This window comes from Chiloscyllium plagiosum, unplaced genomic scaffold (assembly GCF_037043375.1).
Source record: "Chiloscyllium plagiosum isolate Xiang-an unplaced genomic scaffold, Cpla_swu_hap1 HiC_scaffold_19, whole genome shotgun sequence".
NCBI classification, from domain to species: domain Eukaryota; kingdom Metazoa; phylum Chordata; class Chondrichthyes; order Orectolobiformes; family Hemiscylliidae; genus Chiloscyllium; species Chiloscyllium plagiosum.
Window position 1 is genome coordinate 9,071,696 of NW_028270157.1, and position 16,574 is coordinate 9,088,269.

Consider the following 16,574-nt stretch of genomic DNA (forward strand, 5'->3'; position numbering starts at 1 on the left):
AAGGGGGGGTTGAGATGAGTGAGTGTGAGGGGGGGGTTGAGGTGAGTGTGAGGGGGGGGTTGAGGTGAGTGTGAGGGGGGGTTGAGTTGAGGTGAGTGTGAGGGGGGGGTTGAGTTGAGGTGAGTGTGAGGGGGGTTGAGGTGAGTGTGAGGGGGGGGTTGAGTTGGGGGGGTTGAGGTGAGTGTGAGGGGGGGGTTGAGTTGAGGTGAGTGTGAGGGGGGTTGAGGTGAGTGTGAGGGGGGGGTTGAGTTGGGGGGGTTGAGGTGAGTGTGAGGGGGGGGGTTGAGGTGAGTGTGAGGGGGGGGTTGAGTTGAGTGTGAGGGGGGGGTTGAGTTGAGGTGAGTGTGAGGGGGGGCTGAGGTGAGTGTGAGGGGGGGTTGAGGTGAGTGTGAGGGGGGGGTTGAGTTGAGGTGAGTGTGAGGGGGGGGTTGAGGTGAGTGTGAGGGGGGGGTTGAGGTGAGTGTGAGGGGGGGGTTGAGGTGAGTGTGAGGGGGGGCTGAGGTGAGTGTGAGGGGGGGCTGAGGTGAGTGAGTGTGAGGGGGGCTGAGGTGAGTGAGTGTGAGGGGGGGTCTGAGGTGACTGTGAGGGGGGGGCTGAGGTGACTGTGAGGGGGGGGCTGAGGTGACTGTGAGGGGGGGGCTGAGTTGAGGTGAGTGTGAGGGGGGGGTTGAGTTGAGGTGAGTGTGAGGGGGGGTTGAGGTGAGTGTGAGGGGGGGGTTGAGTTGAGGTGAGTGTGAGGGGGGGTTGAGTTGAGGTGAGTGTGAGGGGGGGTTGAGGTGAGTGTGAGGGGGGGTTGAGGTGAGTGTGAGGGGGGGGTTGAGTTGAGGTGAGTGTGAGGGGGGGTTGCGTTGAGGTGAGTGTGAGGGTGGGGGTTGCGTTGAGGTGAGTGTGAGGGTGGGGGTTGCGTTGAGGTGAGTGTGAGGGGGGGTTGCGTTGAGGTGAGTGTGAGGGGGGGGTTGAGGTGAGTGTGAGGGGGGGGTTGAGGTGAGTGTGAGGGGGGGGGTTGAGTTGAGGTGAGTGTGAGGGGGGGGGTTGAGTTGAGGTGAGTGTGAGGGGGGGTTGAGGTGAGTGTGAGGGGGGGGTTGAGGTGAGTGTGAGGGGGGGGTTGAGGTGAGTGTGAGGGGGGGGTTGAGGTGAGTGTGAGGGGGGGGTTGAGGTGAGTGTGAGGGGGGGGTTGAGGTGAGTGTGAGTGTGAGGGGGGGGTTGAGGTGAGTGTGAGTGTGAGGGGGGGGTTGAGTTGAGGTGAGTGTGAGGGGGGGGTGAGTTGAGGTGAGTGTGAGGGGGGGGTGAGTTGAGGTGAGTGTGAGGGGGGGGTTGAGTTGAGGTGAGTGTGAGGGGGGGGTTGAGTTGAGGTGAGTGTGAGGGGGGGGTTGAGTTGAGGTGAGTGTGAGGGGGGGTTGAGTTGAGTGTGAGTGTGAGGGGGGGTTGAGTTGAGGGTGAGGGGGGGTTGAGTTGAGGTGAGTGTGAGGGGGGGGCTGAGTTGAGGTGAGTGTGAGGGGGGGGCTGAGTTGAGGTGAGTGTGAGGGGGGGGCTGAGTTGAGGTGAGTGTGAGGGGGGGGCTGAGTTGAGGTGAGTGTGAGGGGGGGGCTGAGTTGAGGTGAGTGTGAGGGGGGGGCTGAGTTGAGGTGAGTGTGAGGGGGGGGCTGAGGTGAGGTGAGTGGAGGGGGGGGCTGAGGTGAGTGTGGGGGGGGTTGGGGTGAGTGTGGGGGGGTTGGGGGGGTTTGAGGTGAGTTGGGGGGCGTTGAGGTGAGTGGGGGGGTTGAGTTGGTTGGTGGTGTAGGGGGTGTGGTTGAGGTGAGGTGGGGGGGTTGAGGTGAGGTGGGGGGGTTGAGGTGAGGTGGGGGGGGTTGGGGGGGGTTGTTGAGGTGAGTGGGGGGGGTTGGGGGGAAGGGGGGGTTGAGGAGAGTGGGGGGTTGGGGAGGGGGGGTTGAGGAGAGTTGAGGTGAGGGAGGGGGAGGGAGGGACAGGCAGTGGGGGGGGGGAATGGTAAGGGGGAGGGGGGAGGGAGGAAGTGGGAGTGGAGGGTGAGTGGGGAGAGGGAGAAAGGGGAGTGAGGGGGAAGGGGATTAACAAATCGTACTTTGCCATTTCTGCCACCTCCGAACAAATCTTCCCTTACATCTGTCATATCCTGCTTAACCTTCCATCACTCGGAGATGGTGAGGACTGCAGATGCTGGAAACTTGGAGTTGATCGAGTGTAGAGGTGGAAGAAACACAGTCAGTCAAGTAGCATCAGAGGAGCAGGAGAGTTGTTCCACATCAGAACCCTTCTTGATGAAGGGTCTTGACCTGAAACATTGGCCCTGTATTGACTCTTAACCCTTAATTACCCCTAACCAACCTACATACTCCTAGTTATGCAGGCATTGCAATAGAGTCTCTCACTGTGACACTATAACTCATGGGACGTCGGCATCACTGCCTACGCCAGCATTTGTTGCTCATCCCATTTTCCCTGAAATTGGTGATGGTGACCTGCTGCCTTGAACCAATGCAATCCACGAACTGTGAGTGCACCCACTATTCCCTGAGGAAGGGAGTTCCAGGATTTTGACCCAGCAGCAGTAAAGGAATAATAAGATAGTTCCAGGTCAAAATGGTGTGAACTTGATCAAGCATCACATTGTGTCTTATTAGAAATGTTCATTGTTTGATATTTGTGTGGGCTTAAAAATGTGTTGCTGGAAAAGCGCAGCAAATCAGGCAGGAACAGGAGAATCGACGTTTCGGGCATAAGCCTTCTTCAGGAAAATCTCCTGTTCCTTTGATGCTGCCTGACCTGCTGCGCTTTTCCAGCAACACATTTTTAAGCTCTGATCTCCAGCATCTGCAGTCCTCACTTTCTCCTACCTGATATTTGTGTGGCCCAAATCTAACTTGTCACTTGTCAGTCCAAGCCTAGATATTGTCTAGATCGTTTGCATCTGAACATTGATTGCTTAAGTACTTGAGTGGTGTTGGTGCTCATTACCCTTCCCACCATTGTGGTGAAGCAACAATTTACTTTGACTTATTTCCATTTAGATTACCATAGTTGTTGCAAACATTGCTGTCTTTTGTACATTAGGAAGCACAGTTTGTGTGACTGGCTTTCAGAGCATTTCTATTCTTTTGAGAAAAAGTGATCCTGGGTTTCAGATCATTTTTAATTTCTGTCCACTCTATTCTAACCTCTCATGACCTTCTGAATTTTTCCAGTGAAGTTCAACATCAATTCCCACTGAATTTATTAATGCCTCTCTCTTAAGTTCATGGTCCCTAATTTCCTGTTAGCTGTATGTTACCTACTAATCCTAAACCTGATCTAAACCCATTGATTTTTACTTTAACCTGAACTCCAAATCACACATCAGCAGTAGTAACCTCTGGTCATAGTACAAGCCCATGTTTTTAATATCAATCCTACTCTCATCCACAAACTACTGAAACACAGGTCATAAAGTTTACCACCAAAGACACTTCTATTCATAAAGACAAAGAACTGGGAATGCTGGAGATGTGAAACAAACAAACAACAGAAATTAAGCAGATCTGTGGAGAGAAAACAATTAACCATTTTCAAGTTGAGTACCCCTTCTTCAGAATTTCGGTAGCAGGTTGATTGCATGAGTATTAGTCAACTGTTTTGTTTGAGAATGTTTCAGAGTTTATAATTGTCCTGAACACAGTTCATACAATCCCATTCTATCAGCTATGGCTTAAAGAGCCTATAATGATACCTTGGGAGAAATAGGAATGTGCAAGCTACTGAGCAAAAGAAGCTCAAACTAGGATAAATGCTTATAATTCAGGTGCAGTTCAGATCAGGTTAGTGATTATTTGTATATAGTCAATAAGGCAGAGTAGTGAATAGTTAAAAATCACTTGCAATTCTGTTAGCTTCATAGTTCTAAAACTGTTGTGTAAGATTATTTTGAAGTTTATAAATTCACTGCTTTCTTTAAAATTCTGTGCAACTAAATGGATTCCTTAATGTTCTACCTGAACTACTGGAACAGGGAGAATGGGACATGAGCTTCACATCCCAGTATACTGTTCAAAAGGCCTCCAATTGAGCATTTGTCCCCTCCCAATGTCTTTGCAATTTAAACCGCCACATTCTGGCAAAATCGCTGCATGGACCAGGGCTACTTTGAGATGCTTTCAATGTTATGCTAGCAGTCAGTAGCAAAGTATTGACTGTCTGGATGTTCCTATTCACTCCAGAGAGTTGGAAATAGTTATGAATCTCTACATACCAACAATTTATTTCCCATGTACAGTCAATCTTGATTTGATGGGCTGAGGGGAAGGAGAGTTTTGGCAGTGGAATCTGAATGGATGATTTCTGGCTTTACTGATTTGGTGGTTTTGGCATTGACAGACAAAACTTTCCCAAAACATTTACAACTGGACCTACTTGACTTTACTCCTCCATTCACCACACCACTACTGATCCACATGTCAGGCCTTGAATTTCCATCTTTAACGCGCTTGTCCTTTTATTCTCTCCAGCAATGGTCATTCCTATAAATTATAACTTCCACCTTCATTTCCTTAAGTCCTGAAGTCTAAGCAATGCAGATTTCACCGTTTACTGACATGAGCTCCTCATGTTTTGTAGGAGGTGAGGGGGTTGCAGAAAGGGAATTAAGATGGTGTTTGGCTGTTGGGAACAAAGGATAGCAGCAGGTCATTCAATCCCATGAGATAATAGTTCCATTCATGGCTGATCAGCATGTTGGTTCTAGCTTCACATTTTGTATCCTAAGCCATCATGCCCTTGGTTAACCAAAAAAAAATCAATCTTTGTTTTAAATTTTGATTGACCTCCAGCTTCCGCAGTATTTTGGGGCAAATTTCCATTTCCTTTGTAAGAGGCAATTTCTGACAGCATTTCTAAAAGGCTTATCTCTAATCTTAAGAATATGCTTTCCTGTTCTGGAACAAGCAAATAAAAGTGTCACCCATAAATGTTGTCCTCAAAATGTAACCTTTTGTGGACTCTAATTCTGGTCAAACAGAAGTCAGGATTACCTTTGCATGATGTAAGGATGATCTATAAATTGTGGACTGTAAATGTTGAAATCTGCATTGCCTAGACTTGAAGTTTTCTTTCAAATTCATCCTTGGTTCTCTAAATGCCAAGCAAAGTATATTTGGGCTACACAATTTTTCTTCTGAGCTCGAACACTTTACACAGCATTAAGTTGTGTCTGTTATTGTTCTGTTTTGTCCAACTAATTTTGTAATTTTTTTTAAGAATCAGTTACCAGTTTGATCAATTTTGCATAAATTTTCCAGTTCCGAGTTAATGGTCAGTATGAAATTTGTAATCTGATTTCTGCAGATCCATATGCAAAACTTCTAATAGACGCCATGAAAAGTTCAGGATGGTAAGTTTAATCCTCCCATTTAAACTTATTATTAACTATCCAGCTGTTGTATACCTACTTTATCTAAGCTTGTACTGAAATTTGTCTTTTAACCATTTGAATGGACTTTTAAAATTCATTCCTGGGATCGCTGGCTAGACCAGATTTATTGTCCATCCTAATTGCCCAGGGGTTAGTGAGAGCCAATCACATTACTGTGGGGACAGGAGTCACATGTAGGCCAGACCAGTTAAGGATGATGGTTTCTTTCCTTAAAGGACATTAGTGAACCAGATGAATTTTTTTCCATAATTGGCAGTGGAGTCATGGCCATTATTAAATCTTAATTCCAGAATTTATTTTTCATTGAGTTCAAATTTCACCATCCTCTATGGTAGAAATTGATCCCTGGGCTAATAGTCTAATGATTATACCACTAGGCCATCACCTCCCCATACTCACTAATATGTCATAACGGTAAGTATATACTGTGGAGAAGCACAGAATTGTGAAGAAAGGGGAGGGCAGGTTAACTTTAAGTTATGAATCACCAATGAACGGTACTGATATTAGATTTGATATGACAAAAGTGCTCCAATAATAATTTTGAGTTTCTGGATTATACTGGATGATTCTTTAGCCAGTTGGGAGAGAAACTGGTGTAAATTAATTGTTTTAAAGATGTTGAACAATTGCGAACCTTGAGAGGCAGGTATAAATAGTGGCAATTTAGAAGAGCATTGGGAGGCCATATTCTCAACAACATATGATTGATACTACCTTAATCCTCCTCTGTATATGTTACACTGTAGTCATAGTCCATATAAACAGCTGTTACTAACTTTATTATTCAGACTACACGTGTATACCCACCTTTATTCCTTTTAATTAATGAAAATCTTCTTAGAGTCATAGAGATATACAGTATGGAACAAGCCCCTTGGTCCAACTCGTCCATGATGACCGTATATCCTAAACTGATCTAGTCCTATTTGCAAGCATTTGGCCCATATCCCATTGAAACCCTTTCTGTTCATATACCCCTCCTTATGCCTTTTAAGTGTTGTAATTGTACCAGCCTCCATCACTAAATTTGGCAGCTTGTTGCATATACACACCACCCTCTGCATGAAAAAGGTGCCCATTAGTTCCTTTTATTTTAAATCTTTCTCCCCTTGCCTTAAACCTTTGGCCTCTAGCTTTGGACTCCCCTACTCTGGGAAAAAGACCTTGGCTATTCACCCAATCCATGTCCGTCATCTTTTAAATCTCTATAAAGTCACCCCTCAGCCTCCGATGCTCCAGGGAAAGTAACCCGAGCCTATTCACCCTTTCCCCGTAGCTCAAACCCTCCAATCCCAGCATCATCTTTGTATATCTTTACTGAACTCTTTCAAGTTTTAACAACATTTTCCTATAGCAGGGAGATGAGAATGGAATGCAGTATTTCAAAAGTGGCCTCTGCAATGTCTTATTTGAAACAGAAAACCTAGATTAGATTAGATTCCCTACAGTGTGGAAACAGGCCCTTCAGCCCAACAAGTCCACACCGACCCTGCAAAGAGTTACTCACCCAGACCCATTTCCCTCTGAATGATACACCTAACACTTTGGTAATTTAGCATGGCCAATTCACCTGACCTGCACATCTTTGGATTGTGGGAGGAAACCAGAGGACCCAGAGGAAACCCACGCAGATACAGGGAGAATGTGCAAACTCCACGCAGACAGTTGCCCGAGGCCGGAATCGAACCTGGGACCCTGGTGCTGTAAGGCAACAGTGCTAAGCACTGAGCCAATAATCTAATAATACAATATAACATTGACCAGGCGAATCTGTTTAGATTGTAACTTTGTACAGGAATTCTTGGAGCTGAAGAAAACCTGCACAGTATAATAAACAAATACCTCCAGAATGTTCTCATTATTTATCCCCAGGTATACAATGCGTTAAGAGGATCTTTAAATGGTTATTTGGAATAGTCACCCCACACCAGTAACTTTCTTGTGGGTCTGAACTTGCTTAAAATTTTATTTATCTCTAACACTGTCCAGATCTGATGAAAGGCCATTGAACTGAGTATTGGGTCAGATATAACTCTGCAAATGGATGGATTTGAATAAGTTAACATCTCTCCCATTAATTCTGTTTCTTCATCTGTGCTGTTGAGATTTTCCAGTATTTCTGATTTTATTTGAAATTTCCAGCATGTACAATATTTTGCTGCTGCTTTTAAAATGCTCATTTAATACATTCTATTAAATGACTATGGCAGAATAAGTAAATAATATTGTGTTTCAGTGTCATTGATAAGGATCGTCATTTTTCCTGTGAAGATTGTGATGGAACAGTCAGTGGAGGTTTTGATGCTGAAATATCACAGGTGGGAAAGTACTTGATATAGTTTAGTCCAGCATGGTAAGTGGCCTTTTGGGCCAGTATACTTTAGGTGCATCTTGGAAAGAGCAATCCAATAATGAGTTCACTCCCCAGGTCTTTGCCCCACATGCTATAAATTTATTCTCTTTAAGCATTTATCCAATTCACTTTTGATTGTTACCATTGAATCTGCTTTCACCACCCAGTCGGGCAATGCATTTAGATCACAACATCATGTGCCAATCAGGTAGTTGATAGATCAGTACCAGGCTTTCCCCATAAAAGGCTCAGTGGTTAGCACTGCTGCCTCACCGCCACGGACCCGGGTTCAATTCCCACCTTGGGCAACTATCTGTGTGAAGTTTGCACATTCTCCCCGTGTCTGCATGGGTTTCCTCCAGGTGCTCCGGTTACCTCCCACAGTCCAAAGATGTGCAGGTCAGGCGAATTGGCCATGCTAAATTGCCTGTAGTGTTAGGTGCATTAGTCAGGGGTAAGATGTAGGGGAATGGGTCTGGGTGGGTTGCTCTTCAGAGGGTCGGTGTGGACTTGTTGGGCCGAAGGGCTTGTTTCCACATTGTAGGGAATCTAATCTAATCACAATCAGAGGCTATGCTGGCAGAATTGAATGATACCACCATGTGGGAGGTAGTGGCCGATGCTGGTATAGCAAGTACTAATGTTGCAGGCTAAAGGTGAATGATAGGAGAATTGGGGTTACTGGAGAGGCTGTTGGCAGCAAGGGCTGAGGGTTGGTGCTCAGCAGGACCCTCCTTCCCTGGTATCATCATCCTCCCCCAGATGTGAACTGCCGTTGAATGATGATGCTCTTCCCCTCCTGCCAAAGAACCCAGAAGCTGGGTTTGTTTGTCATGCTTCCACATGGACAGGCCCCTGCTTGCTGCAGGGTTAATGTCAGTGGTGGCAGGATGTGGCCCCTAAGTGGATATGCATTGAATTGTTAAGGATCTCTTTTGGCAGTGGGGCAGGAAGGTTGTCCATTGTCCATCCACTGCAAGTGTAATCAGGGTGGAGTATCCATCTGCCTACCTTTATTAAATGTCTCCCTACCACCAAATTCACTACTGCAGAGGGCATAAGATTCCATCCATAGTTTCCTGTGGTTGCAGCATAATTAATAAAACCTGGAAATCTATTGATATGCAAACTGTTAGAACAGAAATTGAGTTTGATGTTTGGTGAGGCAAGAAGTTCAGGATTCACACTGCAGTTGGGTGGTGCATTTCAGCAAAATAGCCTCCCTCGTCCCCAGTACTTGTTCTTTTCTGTGGACTGAGACTGCATTGTTTTATTAGCATTGCTCCACAATGTTTCCCTTTAACCAACATAATGCTGATGATCACTTGTTAAAAACACTTGCAGTTCGGTATTCTTCCGTACATAAGCTTTATTGAACTGGTCAAAGGTTTTGAGAGAAGTTCCTCAGGTACTTTAGCAATGTCTATAACCTGTTTTCTTTAACTTGATTCTGGGTTTAATGGTCTCAAGCATTAAAACACAGGGTGCCAGATCAGTATAACTATAAGAAAAGGTTTTTTGTTTCATTTACATAAAATTGCAAAATCAAAGTAGTAATTCACAACACTGATTCAAAGAATGTTTTAAACACTGCCCAGATTTGTTTTCCAAGTTTTTAATATTCTTTAATTTTGAACCTGGTGGGATTTAGTGGACAGAAAATTTAACAAAAAATAATTGGAATTTGTAGCATGGCTATTCTGTCTAATGAGCACATGTTTGGACTGTGAAAGGAAACCAGAGCACCCGGAGGAAACCCACGCAGACACAGGGAGAATGTGCAAACTCCACTCAGTCACCTGAGGCTGGAATCGAACCTGGGTCCCTGATGCTGTGAGGCAGCAGTGCTAACCACTGAGCCACCATCCTGCCCTATCTTTAGCCATGCTAAATTGCCCATAATGTCCAGACTTGGAGGTTGGGTGGATTAACCAATGGAAATGCATAGAGGGATAAGTCTGGGTGGGATGCTCTTCAGAGAGTCAGTGTGGACTTGTTGAGCCAAATGGCCTGTTTCCACAATGTAGGGATTCTATGATCCTGAAGGCAGTCAGGAACTGATAAGTCACCAACTTGCCCAATCTATATGAAGTTTAGAGTCCCCATAACTATGAGGTGTGTTTGCTACAAATTCCAATTATTTTTTGTTAAACTTTCTGTCCACTAAATCCCACCAGGTTCAAAATTAAAGAATATTAAAAACTTGGAAAACAAATCTGGGCAGTGTTTAAAAAAAATGCTTTGAATCAGTGTTGTGAATTACTACTTTGATTTTGCAATTTTATGTAAATGAAACAAAACTTTTTCTTGTGAACCTGGCTAAGGAAGGTTTGCCTTGTGATAGCCATTTCCACCCTGGGAAAAAGTCTCTGGCTATCCACTGTATCTATGCCTCTCATCATCTTGTATACCTCTATCAAGTCACCTCTCTTTTTTCGCTCCAGTGAGAAAAGCCCTTGGTCACTCAACCTTTCTTCATAAAACATGCTCTCCAATCCAGGCAGCATCCTGGTAAATATCCTCTGCACCCTCTCTAAGGCTTCCGCATCCTTCCTATGATGAGGCGACCAGAACTGAACACACTATTCCAAGTGTGGTCTAACCAGGGCTTTATACAGCTGCAGCATAACATCGTGGCTCTTAAACTCCGTACCCCTACTAATGAAAGCCACACACCATATGCCTTCTTAATAACCCTATTTACGTGTGTGGCAACTTTGAGTGATCTGTGGATGTGGACCCCAAAATCCTCTGTCCCTCCATAATGCCAAAAATCCTGCCTTTAAGCCTGTAATCTGCATTCAAGTTCAATCTTCCAAACTGAATCCACTTCACGCTTTTCCAGGTTGAACTCCATTTCTCACTTTTCAGCCCAGCTGTGCATCCTATCAATGTCCCATTGCAACCTACAACAACCCTCCACACTATCCAAACTCCTCCAAACTTAGTGGCACCAGCAAAATTACTAACCCACCCTTGAGGTCCCAGAACCGATCCCTGTGGAACACCACTGGTCACTGAGCTCCAGTCAGAATACTTTCCATCTACTACCACCCTCAGTCTTGTATGGCCCGTACAATTCTGTATCTGGAAGGCCAAATTTCCCTGTATCTCATGCCTCCTTACTTACTTTCCTTCTATGGGGAACCTTATCATATGCCTTGCTAAAATCCATATACACCATATCCACTGCTCTACCTTCATCAATGTATTTTATCATATCCTCAAAGAATTCTGTAAGGTTTGTGAGGCATGACCTACCCCTAACAAAGCCATGCTGTCTATCTGTAATCAAGCAATGCTTTTCCAAATAATCATAAGTCCTGTCTCTCAGAATCCTCTCCAATAATTTGCCCTCCACCACTTAAGTCTGATTGGTCTGTAATTCGCAGGGTTATCCCTATTCCCTTTCTTGAACAATCACCTAGTACTATTCCAGTGGGCGGTAAGGATGCAAAGATCATCGCTAAAAGCACAACAATCTCTTCTCGCTTCCGTAGTAAATTTGGGTATATCTTGTCCGACCCAGGGGCTTAAGTATCCTTCTGTGTTTCAAAATTTCTAGTGCATCTTCCTTCTTAACATCAACCTATTCAAGCATATCTGCCTGTTTCACGCTGTCCTCACAAACTACAAGGTCCCTTTCATAACTGAATACTGAAGCAAAGTATTTGTTAAGGGCCTCCCTTACCTTCTCCGACTCCAGGTGCAAGTTGCCTCTACTTATCCCTGATTGGCCCTACCTTTACTCTGGCCATCTTTTTGTCACTTAAGTGACGAACACCTTGGGCGTTTCCTTCATCCTACCCACCAAGGCTTTTTAATGCCTCCTCCTTACCCTCCCTAGTCCATTCTTCAATTCCTTCCTGGCTAGCTTGTAACCCTCTAGAGCCCTGTCTGATCCTTCCTTCCTCAACCTTAAGTAAGCTTCCTTCTTCTTCTTGATGAGATATTCCACATCACTTGTTTTCCAAAGTTCCTTCACCCTGGCATCCTTTCCTCAGTGGGACAAACCTGTCCAGCACTTGTAGCAAGTGCTTCCTAAATAACCTCCACATTTCTGTCCTGCATTTCCCTGAGAATATCTGTTCCCAATTTATGCGCCACAGTTCCTGCCTAAGAGCATTGTGATTCCCCTTTCTCCAGTTCAATACTTCATCTTACAATCTGCTCCTATCCCTCTCCATGACTTTGTAAAAGTCAGAATGTTATGATCATTATCACCAAAATGATCTCTCACTGAGAGACCTGACAGCTGACCTGGTTCATTGCTAAGCACCAAATCCAGTATGGCTTCCCCTCTAGTTGGCCTATCTACTTACTGAGTTAGGAATCCTTCCTGGTCACATCTGACAAAATCTGTTCCATCCAAACTATTTGCACTAAGGAGGTTCCAATCAATATTAGGGAAGTTAAAGTCACTCATGACAACATCCCCCCCCCCCATTACTTTCTAAAATCTGCCTCCTAATTTGTTCTGTGATGCTATTGGGGGTTCTATAGAAAATTTCCAATAAAAGACTGGTCCTTTTGTGTTTCTGCCTATCCCCCCATACTGACTCAGTAGACAGACCCTTCTTTTCTGCAGCTGTGATACTATCCCTGATTAGCAATGTCATTCCTCCACCTCTTTTACCTCCATCCCTATTCCTTTTGAACATTCGACAACCATTCCTGCTCCTGAGATATCCAAGTCTCCACAATGGCCACAACAATGCAGCTCCAAATACTGATCCAAGCTCTAAGTTCAACGCCCTTATTTCTGATACTACTTGCATTAAAACAGACACACTTCAACCCATCACACTGACTGCAATGTTGCCCTATCAACTGTCTATCCTTTCTCATAGATTCTCTGCACACTGTATTTGCCTGTTCAGCAGCTACTCCATCCTCTGATTTGTAGCTCTGATTTGCTTCCTGTTGCCAAACTAGTTTAAGCTCTCCTGAAGAGCTCTAGCAATTTAGGATACCTGGTCGGCTTGGGCAAGTTGGACCGAAGGTCTATTTCCACGATGTACATCTCTATGACTCTATGATAGTAAATTAAAGGCTTTACTTTTCCTGATCTGATGAACAAGGGTTAAAGGATGTTTGTTACTAGCCAGTATGTTGAATTGATTATTAAAATGTGTCTGAGAGGAACTTGACCATTGTTGTAATAAGTTCATTGCATCTAAAACGAACTTTGTAACTTGAACTCATCTTGTACCTTAAAACTTCTGCCACGTTTTCTTAGCTTTTCCAAATCTTTTCACATTTGGAAGCACAGTAATGTTGTCATGGGTGAGACTTTAAAAGTATGCCATTTAACAACAGGAAAGTTTATAACTAATAACAGCGAATATTCACACATTTTTGCAGTACGCCTGTTCACTCTGTATCATATATGTCTTGTCTTTGCATTCAAGATTGTTTTATGCCAGAATAACATCCATCAACAAAAACACATGAATCGGGTTGTTACCCATGAATTAATACACACGTTTGACCACTGCCGTGCACATGTCGATTGGTTCCATAATATCAAACACCTGGCATGCTCAGAGGTAAGGAATCTCAATGGATTAAAGTTTTAGGTTATGCCAGCTATTATGAATGGTATACTTGCATTTGTCATGGTGCTGAATCCTTACCTGAGTGGCAGGGAGCTGTCCATTAGATAGATGGGATTTCCCCCAAGGAGGTCCATGATGGAACTAACCTGCTGTGTGCCCAAAGGCCAGTCTGACTGACAGGCTTGCCCTTCCATTGGGTATGGGGAGGCTCCAGATGGTGATGGTCACTAGGACACCAGAAGAGGAGGATGTTTGTGGAAGGATAGTGAATTATTCGGTGTGTCATTAACATTAGATTAGAGATGGCTGTAAGAGAGGAGGCATAATGGGAAGACTGCCTTGAAGCTGGAATTTTTGGGGAAGAAGTAGTCAGTGGGGGAGATCAAAACCCTTTTGGGATTTGAGGGTGTGAATGGGAATGGGGGATTTGGAGGCCGATAATTGATGGTGGGGTGGGAATGGATGCAGCATTTAAGGGCTGGTAGGGATACAACAGCAATCGCTGTCCAGTGTGTTGTGGAATCGAAACCTGCTCTGGTTTATTCAGAGTGCACCAACATCTTTGGAAATATCACCCTTAATTTTTTTTGTAGCTTTTCTGTAAAACATTATCATTGTTTTATTCTATTAATGGTGAACATTTCAAGACAAACATTTTCTTCTAATTGACAAACCCATAGTTGAAAGGCTATTCTCCCTGACCTTATAGAGGTTTATAAAATCATGAAGGGCATGGTTAGAGTGAATAGTCAAGGTCTTTTCCCAGAGTAGGAGAGTCCAAAACTAGAGGATATAGGTTTAAGGTGAGAGGGGAAAGATTTAAACAGGACCTAAGAGGCAACGTTTTCATGCAGAGAGTCGTGTGTGTATGGAATGAGCTGCCAGTGGAAGTGATGGAGACTGGTACAATTACAACTTTGAAAAGGCATCTGGATGGGTATATAAATAGGAAGGGTTTAGAGGGGTATGGACCAAATTACTACAGATGGAACTAGATTAATTTAGGCTTTCTGGTCAGCATGGCTGAGTTTGACCAAAGTGTCCATTTCCGAGCTACGTATCTCTCTGACTATATAAGACAGAAATTGGATCTAATGGAGAGCAGGTAACAATGGAATAGAGACTATTCTATAAGTAGGCACATCTTCAGGTGAATTAGTCTAATTACTGTTGGTCAGGAAATTTGTCTTCAGCAATATGTGACAAATCAAAGCCACCCTTCCTGCAGATATTGAAGAGAATGGAATGATTTGGTTTCCTGATGCACTCGATTGTTTCCTGAACTCTTTTTGGCAAAGAGCTGATTACTTTTTTAAAATTCATTCTTAGGATAAGGATGTTGCTGGCCGGCCAGCATTTATTGCCCATCCATGGTTGCCGTTAAGAAGGTGGTGGTATGGTGCCACCTTAAACTGCTGTTGTGGGCTAACCCACAATAACATAGGGAGAAAATTCAAGTGTCACTGAAGGAATAGCAATATATTTTCAAATCAAGTTGGTACGTGGCTTGGAGAGTGTCTTGCAGCTGATGGTGATTCCATGTATCTGCTGCCCTTATCCTTCTAGATGATGATGGTGCAGGTTTGGAAGTACCGTTGAAGGAGCCTTGGTGAATTTCTGCAGTGCATCTTGGAAATGGCTCAGACTGCTGCTACTGACCAGTGGTGGAGGGATGTTTGTGGATATGGAGCTACTCATGTGGACTGCTTTGTCTGTTTGATGATGAAGTTTCTTGAGTGTTGGAGCTGCTCTAACCCATGCAAATGGGAAGTATTCCATCACACTCCTGACTTGTGCCTTGTAGGTGCTGGACAGGCTTTGGAGTCAGGAGGTGAGTTACTCATTGCAGGATTCCTAGCCTCAGATATGCTCTTGTAGCCATTTTGTTTCTTGGGCTAGTCTAGTTAACAAAGTTTTTTTTTGACACTAAGCATTTTTATCTAGTGTTTTGAATAATTATGCACTGGGCATATGCAGTTATGAAATATATTTTGCATATGTTATACTGACACACGTGATAGTCTTGCCAGGTGTGAGACCTCTATGGTCTGAATATTCATATGAATTATTCTATAAATTTTCAACAGATCCGAGCCGCTAATCTCAGTGGTGAATGTACCTTTGGGAATGAATTGCTTCGATTCAACTTTGGTCTAAAGGAACATCATCAAGTGAGTGTTACATGAGCTAGGTTTTCCTGATTTATCATTCTAACTATGGCAGAAATCTTGTTGCACATCTGTCTGGGGCTTTTATTGGATTGTTATGTAGGCCAAAAGGAGGGAACAATGGAGGAAATTCTTGCCTATGATACTTAAACATAATCCTTGTGTCTAGCTTTTCAGGATATTTGTGTTCAACACCTTCATTTAGAACGCTCTGTCTATTTATTTTTTTTTTCTTTTTCTTATTTTTAAAATAATTTAACCCCTACACTACCACCTAAGTGCAGTAGTGCTTATTTTTTCCCCAGCACCCATGGTGTGTGTGTGCAGGTGTGAGACACAGTGAAAGAAACAAAGTGCACGAATATGTATTCAAATTTCCACCACCAGGAAGAAAGGAAAACATCCGAGTGACCAGTGACAAACACTGCCCTTCACATAAAAGGACAATGTTGTGTGATCAAAACAGTGAACGGGAGGGTAGGGACTAAATCAAAATAGAGTTGGAGGGAGAAATAATGCACTCCACTCCCTGCGGTGCCCACCTCTCCCTGAACAACTCCAGGGTGTTGGTGGACACTGCGTGCTCCTTCTCCAAGGACACCTGGGCTCTAACGTAACCGCGGAAGAGGGGCAGGCAGTCGGCCCTAACGACCCCCTCCACGGCCCGCTGCCTCGACCTGTTGATGGCCAGTTTGGCCAGGCCCAGGAGCAGACCCACGAGGAGGTCTTCAGACCTGCCCTCCCTCCTCCGTACCGGGTGCCTGAAGATCAGGAGCGTGGGACTGAAGTGCAACCAAAAGCAGAGGAGGAGGTTTTTAAGAAAATCAAAAAGGGAGTGCAAACGCCCACACCCAATATATACGTGGTCCACGGACTCCATAGCGCCATTGAACAAGCAGTTGGGCTGGGAGTCAGTGAACCACCGCAATCTGCAGTTGCAGGGGACTGCTGCGTGCAGCATCCTCCACCCCAGATCCCGAGAGAAAGGGGGAGGACTCCCGCTTAGAGAGCCCTCCACTGGGGATCCCCACCGCCCGGTGGCAAACGGGCAAGCCAAGGCGTGTCCGGACAGT

The 16,574-nt window shown here is 44.6% G+C and overlaps 1 protein-coding gene across 4 annotated transcripts in view; it reads left to right on the top strand.

The window, feature by feature from the left end:
• Positions 1–16,574, top strand: part of atp23 (ATP23 metallopeptidase and ATP synthase assembly factor homolog) — a 161,093-nt gene that overhangs the window by 141,007 nt on the left and 3,512 nt on the right. For 2 of the 4 annotated variants that reach the window (XM_087997016.1, XM_087997017.1), the window contains exons 2-5: positions 5,332–5,377; positions 7,659–7,740; positions 13,187–13,324; positions 15,421–15,504. In XM_087997016.1, the coding sequence (XP_087853142.1) occupies positions 5,332–5,377; positions 7,659–7,740; positions 13,187–13,324; positions 15,421–15,504 (350 nt within the window). The remainder of the gene's footprint in view (positions 1–5,331; positions 5,378–7,658; positions 7,741–13,186; positions 13,325–15,420; positions 15,505–16,574) is intronic. The other 2 variants (XM_087997018.1, XM_087997019.1) reach the window with 1 other exon arrangement.